The 12,609-nt window shown below is 40.3% G+C and overlaps 1 protein-coding gene across 1 annotated transcript in view; it reads right to left on the reverse strand.

The window, feature by feature from the left end:
• gpr156 (G protein-coupled receptor 156) overlaps window positions 1-12,609 on the reverse strand; it is a 54,631-nt gene that overhangs the window by 31,304 nt on the left and 10,718 nt on the right. The window contains exons 3-4 of the mRNA XM_043701532.1: window positions 4,232-4,356; window positions 1,963-2,101 (exon numbers count right to left, since the gene is read on the reverse strand). Of these exons, the coding sequence (XP_043557467.1) occupies window positions 1,963-2,101; window positions 4,232-4,356 (264 nt within the window). The remainder of the gene's footprint in view (window positions 1-1,962; window positions 2,102-4,231; window positions 4,357-12,609) is intronic.

Consider the following 12,609-nt stretch of genomic DNA (forward strand, 5'->3'; position numbering starts at 1 on the left):
ACACAGCTTAAAAATACGGGGTAGACCATTTAGGACAGAGATGAGGAGAAACATCTTCACCCAGAGAGTGGTGGCTGTCTGGAATGCTCTGCCCCAGAGAGCAGTGGAGGCCCAGTCTCTGGATTCATTTAAGAAAGAGTTGGATAGAGCTCTCAAGGATCGTGGATTCAAGGGTTATGGAGATAAGGCAGAAACAGGGATACTGATTAAGGATGATCAGCCATGATCATATTGAATGGTGGTGCAGGCTCGAAGGGCAGAATGGCCTACTCCTGCACCTATTGTCTATTGTACAGCAAATGATTGACAATGCTCAATTTGCCTTTATAATATAGGAATGGAATATAAAAGTAGGGAATTTTTATCCAGGCTGTACAGGGCCTTGGTGAGACCACATCTGGTCTATGTACCACTTCCTAACATGCTTTCTTTTAAAAATGTTGAATACTCTTTAAGCAACCTCAGAAAGACTCAAGTCCTTTACCATTTCAGGTCAGGTTCTGATCCATCCCTCTGTTAAGATCAAGGGAGAAATCCTCCCAAACATGGAACTTGTCAGACTTGGTAAGCTACCACTCACCTAATGCCGATACTGATCCAGAAATTCAACATCACATCCAATCTGCGAGTGCTACCTTCAGGTACCTGAGGATGAGAGTTCTCGAAGAATGTGACATCCATGCTGATACTAGGATCCTTGTGTATAAGGCAGTCATCCTTCTGACTCTCCTATATGACTCCAAAACTTGGACTACATTTAGATACCACCTCAAGACCCTTGAAGTGCCATTAATGTTGTTTGTGACGGATTCTCCATGTCAGTTGAGAGGGACAGACATACAAACATCAGCATCCTTGGAGCAGCTAACAGCACCTACATTAAACCCATGATCATCTGAAACTAACTCTGCTGGACCAGCCACAGGCTTAGGATATCTGAGTTCCCATTGCCAAAGCAAATCTTCTTCACCCAACTCAAGAAAGGCACTTGAGGAGGACAAAGGAAACATAGGCTACCCTCAAGAAATGCAACATAGATATCAACACACAGGAAACAGGGACCGGAGAAAGGAATGCCAATGATCTCAAAGTTATGGTCTAATTCCACTTCCTGGAAACCCCTGCAAAATGTGTTGTCAGAGATGCAGCTCTAGGATTGGGCTCAGCAGCCACACAAGGACCCACAGAGCCCATGACCAATGACATGGAACCTCTGAGGTGGACAATCATACCTGTGAGCAAGTGATTGCTGATTATAACTTTTTAGTGTTCAGTTGAACTTTGGACATCCTGTAGCCATTTATTTCGTTTGTCTAAAATAGTACTATATTAACATATTCTCCATTAAACCACATAATGCTCCTCTTAGAAATCCAATGAAGTACTATTACCTGTCTGGGATTCAAATCTTAAAACATTAACTCTCAAAAAAAACATTAAAAACAATTTGATTATAAATTGGATAACTTTATACTCAAGGATACCCCTCACCTCCCATGTGAGATCTTTATTAAAGTTTCTGTATACTGTGTTTGCATTTTATGTCCCAGAGACTAAAGGTTATTTGTCTTATGCTCCTAAAGCAATGACACACATGATGACGGATTGCATAGCAGTTAACAACTGTACCAGTGTTGCTTTATAACTGGCTGATAGGTCAGATTAAATTTAGGTAAAAACAATGACTGCAGATGCTGGAAACCAGATTCTAGATTAGAGTGGTGCTGGAAAAGCACAGCAGTTCAGGCAGCATCCAAGGAGCAGGAAAATTGACGTTTCGGGCAAAAGCCCTTCATCAGATTAAATTTAGGTCAAGTGTTTTTCTTATACACATACATCACTTCATATTAAGCACTGATAAAACCAATTCACAAACAAGGTACAAGCAAACTAAATATAGAAAGTCCTGGGTTTCCGATTAATAGTGCATACACCACTTCATAATTTGTCAACTTTCCCTACCTGAAAGATCAGTTCAGTTGACATTTCCATTTCAGCAGTTTTCTCTTCCACAATTCCAAACATATATCCACTGACATAAGTAAAAACACTTCCAATAATTGTTACAATATTGAGGTTTGGACTGGACATTTTCACAATCCTGATAGAAATAATTAATAATAAAAGTTTGTGAAATCTTCACAAGATAGACAGAATTTTAAACATTAATATGTTACCAAATTGAACACTTTTAACATGTATAGAACTGAATTTTTATACAAGACTAGTACAGACCAGTTATGCTGTAACCTCTGAGCCACATTTACATTAGAGGCCACCTGGATGAGCAATTTTAGATCTAAATTGAATCAGGCAAACATTTGGTAAAACTGAACGTTAGCTTGTGGCTAAACAAAGCTTTCCCCTATGAGAAAATGGTGACTGGGTGGGGCCATGCTTTATACAGGCGAAAGTAAGTACTGCAGATGTTGGAAATTAGAGTCAAGAGTGTGGTGCTGGAAAAGCACAGCAAGTCAGGCAGCATCCGAGGATCAGGAAAATTGACATTTCAGGCAAGGGCTTCTTTCAGGCAAGATTTTCCTACTCTTCTGATGCTGCCTGACCTGCTGTGCTTTTCCAGCATCACACCCCTGCTTTATCTAATTGTCATGTTTTCAAGCCTGATGTAATTTGCAAGTAGAATACAACACACCACCCTTCTTCAGAGTTTATAAGAAGTGATTTCTAATGTCTATGGTGGGCAGTAGCTATAACTAGATATAAAAACCCACTTAATTATATTATTTATTTTGGTCACATACGCATCCTATCTGAAAGCATATGAGTTCTCAATAAAATTGAACAAATTATTTGGTAAAATGGTTCTGAAATATTTTCAGACCCAGTCTCATTGAAAAAAAATCTCAGTTCCTCATGTTAAGCATAAAACTATAATTTGACAGAAAAAAAAAGACAAAGGAGCAGTGCATCAAGTCTGCTCCACCATTCAGCAAGATAATGGATAATCTAAAAATCCTTAGCTCCACTTCCCTGCCTTTTCCCCATAACTATTGATTCTCTTACTGATTAAAAATCTGTCTATCTCAGTCTTGAGTATACTTAATGATGTATACTTAAAGGGAAGATGATGGCCTAGTGGTACTATCTGTCGCTGGAGTGTTAATCCAGAGACCCAGGTAATGTTCTGGGAATCTGGGTTTGGATCCTACCATGGCAGATGGTGGAATTTGAATTCAATAGGAAATGAAATCTAGAATTAAGATTCAAATGATGACCATGAATCTACTGCCAATTGTTGGAAAAATCCACTTGGTTCACTAATGTCCTTTAGGGAAGGAAATTGCTATCCTTACCTGGTCTGCCATATATGTGACTCCAGGCCCACACCAATGTGATTGACTCTTAACTGCCTTTGGGCAATTATGGATGGGCAATAAATGCATGCCTCGCCAATGATGACCACATCCCATGAATTAATTTTAAAAACTTAATGACCCAGCCTCAATAGCCCTCTGTAGTAAAGCATTCCACAAATTCACTACCCTTTGATAGAAAAAGATCCTCCTCAGTTCTATCATACATATGCAACCCCTCAATCTAAGAATATGACAGCATTAACATGTTTGTAATAATCAGAGTGGTGCTGGAAAAGCACAGCAGGTCAGGCAGCATCCGAGGAGCAGGAAAATCGACATTTTGGGCAAAGGCCCTTCTTCAGGAAGGGCTCTGATCTAAACTCTGGTTTCCAGCATCTGCAGTCCTCACTTTTGCCATGTTTGTAATAATGTTGACTGAAAACGTCTAAACCCATTTTTTCCCCTTCTGTTTCTATTTCTTTTGCTCTCAGCTGTAATTCTGTTTATCTTTCTACCTTGCTTCCGTGTCATACATTTTCTTCTGGTTTTTGGTTTCTTATCATGGTGGAAACTCTCACTAAGGGATAATTTCATTTAAAGTTTGGACAGAACATCTCTGATACTTCTGATTATTGATCGTTATGTACTAACAGTCAGTATGAGTGAACCATACACTCTGGATATTTGCCACCTTTAAACAAGATGCAAAGATTCTGGTGAACTGGCTGACATAAGGACACAGAGGTTAATTGCTCACCACAGACCAGCGACTGAATCTGACCCTCCTCTTATTAACATAATTCACTATCAATTAACATTCTTAGACAATGAATTGGCTAAGATGCAGGTGGGAGAGAATGAGACTTCAAAAGTTTAAAGCAGTGACACAAATGCCATTGTTTCATGGATAGTACCTGTTCTGTTTGAATTTGATGGTGAAGATGAGAAAGAAAAGGGCTAGAAGAATCCCACATGATAACAAGGTGCACATCATTCCAAATAATACAGGGGAGATATGTTTGACTTCAGACATTATGTTCTGTTAAGAAAATAAAGGTGTTATTTAAATCAATCATTGTGAACATAAAGGCACTTTTTACAAAAAAACATTGTTAACAATAAATTACTCCAGCTTTACTTAATGAAATAAAATTATCCTTAGGAATCACCATAACAAAATTAGTTTAAAAGCTTATGTTTGAGACATTCTTTTGTTAATTACAAAGTGGAATGTATCATTGATAGGGACAAAATATATGTTCTCTGTTGAATCCAGCATTGAGGGTGGCCAGTGCCTCTAACCTACCTGGAAATAACTTTTGTTATCAAGGAATTTGAAAATTGTGTTTTAGTCATATTTTCACCTCTATTTCAGAAATATTAATATGTTAAATCACTCCTTTATTCTATAGTGCACAACATGCAAGATACAAGTTTCTCTTAGAAATTCTACATTATTATTTCTGTCCACAGCCCCCTGCCTCACAATAACTTTAATTTGTATAATGTTTTTAATGTCAGAATCCATCCGAGGGTGCATCAGCGAGGCAACGGTGAAATAAATGGACACCAAGACAGATGGGAGGTAAGTGACCAGGTTTGTTCAAAGAAATAAAGGTTTAAAGGAGGAAATAGATGCAGAGAGAGAGAAATCTGTATAGTGAAGGAAGTTTTAGGATGGAATGGAGAGATCTGAGAGTGATCATTAATTATGGAAATTTAATGGATAGGGTATTGAGATGCAGGAAGCTAAAGTGAGGCACTTATTGTTCCACAGGACTGCATTCCTGGGCAAGTGGAACTGGGAAAGGGTGGCAGAGACCTTAAAGACCTTGAAGATCTTAAAGACTTAAAGAGTATGGAAAGTGGTAATTGGAAGGTCAGCCAGAAAGACATTTGAGTACTTGATCCTGGAATTTCCAAAGGGCATCTGGGAGGGTCTTGGTGGATGAATGATTATGATAAAGACAGAAGCAGGCAATGGATGTAGGCAGTCTTTGTGATGGTGCTGGAAAAGCCGCAGCATGTCAGGCAGCATCTAAGGAGCAGGAGAAATGACATTTTTGGCAAAGGTATCGTTTATGTCTGAAACATAAGCATGCTCGAAACATTGTTTCTCCTGCTTCTTGAATGCTGCCTGACCTGCTGTGCTTTTCCAGCACCACATTCTTGACTCTGATCTCCAGCATCTACAGTTCTCATCTTCTCCTAGGACTTTGTGATGGATAGAGTTCAATGTTTAAAACTCTGCGGGTGCTGATTCACTTAAGTCTTAAAAAAAAATGTGGCCTCTGAAATAGTAAATGTCTGATTTTAATTTTCCAAAATCCCCTAGATTCAGGAACAGCTTCATCAAACTGGAATATTATGAATGAGACTCTCTTAATCTGAGGGAATCTGAGGGGGTGTAGCGGGGGCGAGAACGAGAGACAGCAGAAAACTGCAGGCCAGTTAGCTTAATATCTGTTATAGGTAAATGGTGGAATCTTCTATTAAGAAGGATCTAACAGGATATAAGAATACTTTAATGCAATCAGGCAAAGGCAAATAGTTTTGTGAAAGGGAAATCATGTTTGACTAAATTATTGAAATCTTTTGAGCAAGTAACAGGCAATGTGGATAAAGGGAAACTTATGGATATGTTGCACTTAGATCATCTGAAGATATTTGACAAGGTCCCACATCGAAGGTTATTATGCAAAATAAGAGCTCATGGTGTTGGGAATAAACATAATAGCACAAGAATAGGCTTTTCAGCCCTCCAAGCCTGTGCTGACACATTTTGCCCTTCCATATAAAACTGTCTTCACTTACAGGGTCCATATCTCTCTATTCCCTTCCTATTCATGTATTTGGAGAAAGTGAGGACTGCAGATGCTGGAGATCAGAGCTGAAAAATGTGTTGCTGGAAAAGCGCAGTAGGGCAGGCAGCAACCAAGGAGCAGGAGAATCGACGTTTCGGGCATAAGCCCTTCTTCAGGAATCATGTATTTGTCCAGGTGCTTCTTGAATGATGCTATTGTTTGGCTTCAACCATCTCCTCTGGCAACACATTTTAGGCACTCACCACCCTTTGTGTAGGAAAACTTGCCTCGCACATCTCTTGTAAACTTCCCCACTCGCACCTTGAACCTGTGACCCCTCCACCCTGGGAAAAAGCCTCATACATTCCACTCTATCTATGCCTTTCACAAGCTTATAAACCTTTATCAGGTCACCCCTCAACTTCCTGCATTCCAGTGAAAACAAACCCAGTCTATTCAAACTTTCTTCCCATCTGAAATCTCCCAAACCTGGCAACATCCTGGTAAACCTTTCTATGCCCTCTCCAAAGCACTCACATCATTCTGGTAGTGTGGTGACCAGAACTGTATGCAATATTCCAAGTGTAGCCTAACTAAAGTTCAGTAAAGCTCAGCATAACTTGTCTATCCTTATACTCAATGTTCCTTCCAATGAAGACAAGTATGCCATTGGCCTTTTTTACCCTATCTACTTGCACTGTCACCTTCCGTGATCTGTGGCTCTGCACACCCAGATCCCACAGCATATCAATATTCCTAAGTGTTTTGCCACTCACTGTATAATTTTCACTTATACTTGACCTTCCAAATCACTTCACATTTGTCCACATGAAACTCCATTTCAATTTTTCTGATCATGCCTCCAACTGATCTGTATCCTGCTGTATCCTCTGACAATCCTCCTCACTATCCACAACTCCACCGATCTTTGTATCATCTGTAACCTTATCTAATTAGGTTACAGAGTGGTCTGGGAGTCCTGGAACATGAATCACAAAGTTACTATGCAGGTTCAGCAAGTGATTAGGAAGACAAGTGGAATGTTGCTGTTTATCACAAAATAAATGGGACATAAGAATACAGATATTTTATAGCAGTTGAATGTAGCACTGGTGAGACCATGCCTGGAGTACATTGTACAGTTCTGGTCTCATTATTTAACCATAGACATAAATACATTAGCAGAAGTTCAGAGCAGGTTCCTCAGATGCGGGATTATTTTATGAAAAAAGATTAGACATGCTGGGCCATACCAATTGGAGTCTGGAAGAATAAGAGGTGATCCCAGTGAGATCATTATTGCAGTTCTGCAAGGATTTGACAAGATAGATGTTAAAAGGATCTTTCCCTTGTTGGAGAACATTGAATAAGAGGATACAGTTTTTAAAAAGGGGTTTTCCATTTAAGACAAAGGTGAGAAGAATGTTTTTTGTTCTGTCTTTGGAACTCTCTTCCTCAGAGTGTGGTGGAGGCAAATTCATTGAATATTTTTTAAGGCAGAGGTTGATACATTCTTGACTAACAAGGAAGTCAAAGTTTATTAGAGGTAGATGGGAATGTTGAATTGAGGCCATATTTAAATCAATCATGATCTTGTTGAATGGCAAGAGTAGGCTCAAAGGACTGAATGACTTAGTGCTATCCCTAATGCATATGGTCATATGTTTGTATGAATGGAATAAGCCACCAGGGTTGGATAAGAAGGCAAGGAAAGCAAGAATGGAGAACATAGCTGACTAAGCACTATAAGTTATGAACTCAGTTGTAGTTTTTAACTTTATCAAAGAGTTCCCTTTTCTTGTGAAAGGTCCATTCACTTTTTCATCCCAAAGGTATGATGCAGGTATGGGGATGCAGAAGGTAGGAATAGAGGAGCTCAGTGTTCATGCTGTCTGTACTGAGTGTGCATGAGCTACTAGGGGCTAAATGCAAAAACAAAGCCATAAAGATGATCATCTCTGGAGTACTACCTAAGCAAGACAAAATTGGAAAAAGTGTAAATAAGATCAGAGAGTTGAATGCCTGAAAAGTGATTTGCAAAGTTAAAAAGAAAGGACAAGGCAATAGTGAAGGGTAGAAATACAGGTAATGATAACCAGAATGTGACAGGAAGAAACAGGGTACAGATAAAAGCTCACAAACCAATCCAGTCAGAGTAGCCTTCTTAAAATAGAAGAAAGAGTTAAAAACAAATGGAAAATAGTAAAAAGCCATAATGTAAGGCTCTTTATAGGACTCAGACAGGATTTGTTACAAAATGTATAAGTTCATAGTATAGGTAGAAATAAACAAATTTGAAATAATAGACAAAAAAGAGACCGGTTGAAAAATTATCATGACTGGGACATGAATATTCAAGAGGTATTTGACATCTCAGAAGGTTAAGAGGAAGGGAAAATAAGGTCAGGGAGCTGTGTTAGTAAAGCATGAGATCAATACAGTATCTACATTCGGAGGGTCAGGATGTAAAATCATTTCAGGTAAAGATAAGCAAAGGAAATAGTCATTGTTGGGAGCAAGTTATAGATGCACTGACTGTAGATATACGGTGGAAATTTTAAGAAATGGTGGGCATTTGTAAGATAGCTTCTTGTGGGAAATTTTAGTCTTCATATTGATTGGATGAATCAAATTGACAAAGAGGGCCTGATAGATAAATTCAGAGTGTATTGCGGACAGCTTCCTGTAACGACATTTTGGAACAAACCAGAAAGCAATCTATTTTAGATTTGGTAGTGTAGTGAGACATGGTTAATTAAGAGGAGAAAGTGAGGTCTGCAGATGCTGGAGATCAGAGCCGAAAATGTGTTGCTGGAAAAGCGCAGCAGGTCAGGCAGCATCCAGGGAACAGGAGAATCGACATTTCAGGCATAAGCCCTTCTTCAGGAATGAGGAAAGTTTGTCCAGCAGGCTAAGATAAAAGGTAGGGAGGAGGGACTTGGGGGAGGGGCGTTGGAAATGTGATAGGTGGAAAGAGGTCAAGGTGAGGGTGATAGGTCAGACTGGGGTGGGGGCGGAGAGGTCAGGAAGAAGATTGCAGGTTAGGAAGGCGGTCCTGAATTCGATGGATTTGACTGAGACAAGGTGGGGGGAGGGGAAATGAGGAAACTGGTGAAATCCGAATGGTTAATTAAGACTTCAGATTGCAAGATTCTCTCAGCAAAAATGATCATGACATGATGGAATTTCACATTGTTTGAGCACAAGACATGTAAATCTGAAACGTGTGTATTAGATTTAACTTTGTAATTGCCTTTATTGAAATAATGAAGACAAAGTTGGTTTAAGTGGAATGACAAAATAGGTTTCAAGTTAATACAATAGAGAGGCAGTGTCAGATAAAAAGTTCATAATTTTCACAAAGGTGTAGTCCATTGAGAAAGAAGAACTTTACGAGGAAAAGCGTACAGCTAACTAAGCTGGTGACAGCCTGCATTAAATTTGAAGAGGTACAATGCTGCAAAGGTTAGTCATCATCATCATTGGTGGTCCCTCATAGGTGACTGTCCAGTTCAATGCAGCTTCTACAGACTCTGCCACAGTTAGGGCAAAAGGTGGTCATGAGAATGGGTGGGTGGGGTATTGGTGTGGCTGTGTTCTCCATACATATTTTTGCCTGGCTTCCACTTTTTCCTGATGGTAAGTCTTGAGGTGCTTGACGCCTTCCCAGATGCTCCTCCTCCATTTTGGATGGTCTTGGGCCAGTGATTCCCAGGTATTGGTGGGAATGCTGCATTTTGCCAGTGTAGCCTTGAGGGTATCTCTGAAGCATTTTCTCTGTCGACCTGGGGCTTGTCTGCTGTTTCAGAGCTGGGAGTAGAGGACCTGCTTGGGGAGTCTTATTGGGGAGTCTTATGTCAGTCATGCAGATAACATGCTCAGCTCATCACAGCCAATCAAGGGGGAGTCAGTGCTTCGATGCTGGGGATGTAGGCCTGATTGAGGACTAATGTTGATGAATCTGTCTTCCCAGCGGATTTGCAAGATCTTGCACAGGCTGCGTTCGTGGTACTGCACCAGTGCCTTGAGGTATCTGCTATGGACAGTTCATATTTCAGAACAATATAGGAGGTCAGAAACTTTCACAGCTCTGTAAACCATGAGCTTGGTGTCAGATCTGATGTTAATGTCCTCAAACACCATTTTCCTCAGACAGCTGAAAGCTGTGATAGCACACTGGATGGATCTCTTCGTCAATATCTGTTTTGGCTGACAGGACACTCCCGAGGTACTGGAAGTGGCCAATGTTCTCTAACACCTCCCTGTGGATCTTGATGATCAGTGGTTCACTGCACAATGCCAGACCAGATTGGTGGAGGACTTCTGTTTTGTGGATGTCCAGGGTGAGATCCATGCTCTCATATACCTCCAGAAAGGTGCTGATGATGGTCTGGAGCTTGTCCTCTGAGTTTGCACAGATGCATGAACATCCATGTACTGCAGCTCGATTATACTGGTTGGGGTGACTTTGGTTTTGGCTTGAAGGTGGCGGAGGTTAAATAATTTCCTGCAGATTCTGTAAGTTAGCTCCACTCCAGCAGGGAGCTTGTCGGTGGTGCAACGCAGATCAAGAACAGTGTTGGGGCACTTTTGCAGACTTGCTTGACACTAGTCTGATCCGGGAATGAGTGGGTGGTGGAGCCATTTGTCATTACCACAACTGCCCTGTCGTCATGGAGCAGGCAAAGGATGGTGATAAACTTTGTGGTGCAGCCAAAGCAGAGAAGGACACTCCATAATGACTGTGTCAAAGGTCTTTGTAAGGTCGAAGAAGGCCATAGGCCATGTACAGACGTAGGTTATTTTCTCTGCATTTCCCCTGAAGCTGTCATGCTGTGAAAATCATGTCCACTGTGCCTCTCCATGGCCAGAAACCACACTGCAATTCCAGGAGGAGTTGCCGAGCCACAGGGAGGAGACAGTTGAGGAGGACCTCGACAATGGCTTTTTCAATAGTCAACAGCTGACAACAAAGATTAGTGATGGGCCAAAGGATTGGACAAATATTAAAAAGAAGCAAAGGATGACTAAGAGAAAGGATAAATTAAAGAATGACTTTAAACACTTTTAAAGGAAGCAGAGGAAGCAGATAGCTAAAGTAAGCATGGATCCCTTGGAAGATGATTTGGAACTAATAATAGTTAATGGTGAAATCCTGGTAAAGACTCCAGATAAATAGGTGTTGTTCAGTTTTCCAAATTGTAACTATTAAAATGACAGAGGAGTCAGTGCTGTGGCCTCAACTATTTATGATTTATATTAAAGACTTGGAAGAAGGGGCCATTCAATTTTCTTGATATAAAGATAGGTCAGAAAGCAAGTTGTGAGGAGGGCACAGAATATGTAATTGAGCCAAAATTTGCTGGGTGAAGCATAATGTCAGAAAATGTGAATTTGTCGACTTGGGCAGAATGATAGAAAAGTAAAATATTATATAAATGGGGAGAGACTGCAGAATGCTGCAGTACAGAGGAATCCATATGTCCTTACAAATGAAGCACAAAAGGTTGGCATGCAGGTACAGCAAGTGATTAGGGAGGCAAATGGAATTTTGGCTTTTTTATTCCAAGAGGAATAAAGTATAAAAGTGGCAATTTTTGCAACAGCTGACCAGGTAATTGCTGAGAGTGCAGCTGAAGTACAATGTGTGTATCTTTCTTAAGGAGATATACACATGCATTGGAAACAGTTCAAACAAGGTTCTCCAAGCTGATTCCTCAAATGAAGAGTGTTCTCTGAGGAAATGCAAAGCAGGGTTTTAGTCCATATTCATAAGAATTTTGACCAATGAGAGACGAGCTGATCAAAAGGTAGCAAATTCTAAGGGAATATTACAGGGTAGATACTCTGCAAGTGTTTTTCCTATCGAAGACATCTAGAACGGGGAACCGTTTCAAAATAAAAGGTCTCCCATTTAAAGTGGAGATTAGGAAGAATTGTTTTCTCTCAGAAGGTCACAATCTGGCCTGGCATTGTGCAGCGAACCACTGATCATCAAGGTCCACAGGGAGGCATTAGAGAACATTGACCTTCTGAGAGAAGACAATTCTTCCTAATCTCCACTTTAAATGGGAGACCTCTTATTTTGAATTGGAAGAATTATCTTCCATAGAAAGAGGCGGAGGTTGGATTATTGAAAGTATTCAGGTCTGAGTTTGACAAATGTTTGACCTACAAGAGTACAAGATGCCCTTCTTAGAGCCATAGAGTCATAGAGATGTACATCATGGAAACAAACCCTTTGGTCCAACTTGTCCATGCCAAGCAGATATTCTAAATTAATCAAGTCCCATTTGCCAGCTTTTGACCCATATCCCTCTAAACCCTTCCTATTCATATACCCATCCAGATGCCTTTTTATTTCTTATGATCTCATCCTGCCCACAATGCCATTTCACCCATGGCACATAAGGCCTACATCAAGCATGTGCCTGGTAGCTTTAATTGTACAGATTGGTATCAAGGACATGCCACCTTTTGAGCCCCTT

The sequence above is a fragment of the Chiloscyllium plagiosum genome, chromosome 12 (genome assembly GCF_004010195.1).
Source record: "Chiloscyllium plagiosum isolate BGI_BamShark_2017 chromosome 12, ASM401019v2, whole genome shotgun sequence".
Taxonomy (NCBI): domain Eukaryota; kingdom Metazoa; phylum Chordata; class Chondrichthyes; order Orectolobiformes; family Hemiscylliidae; genus Chiloscyllium; species Chiloscyllium plagiosum.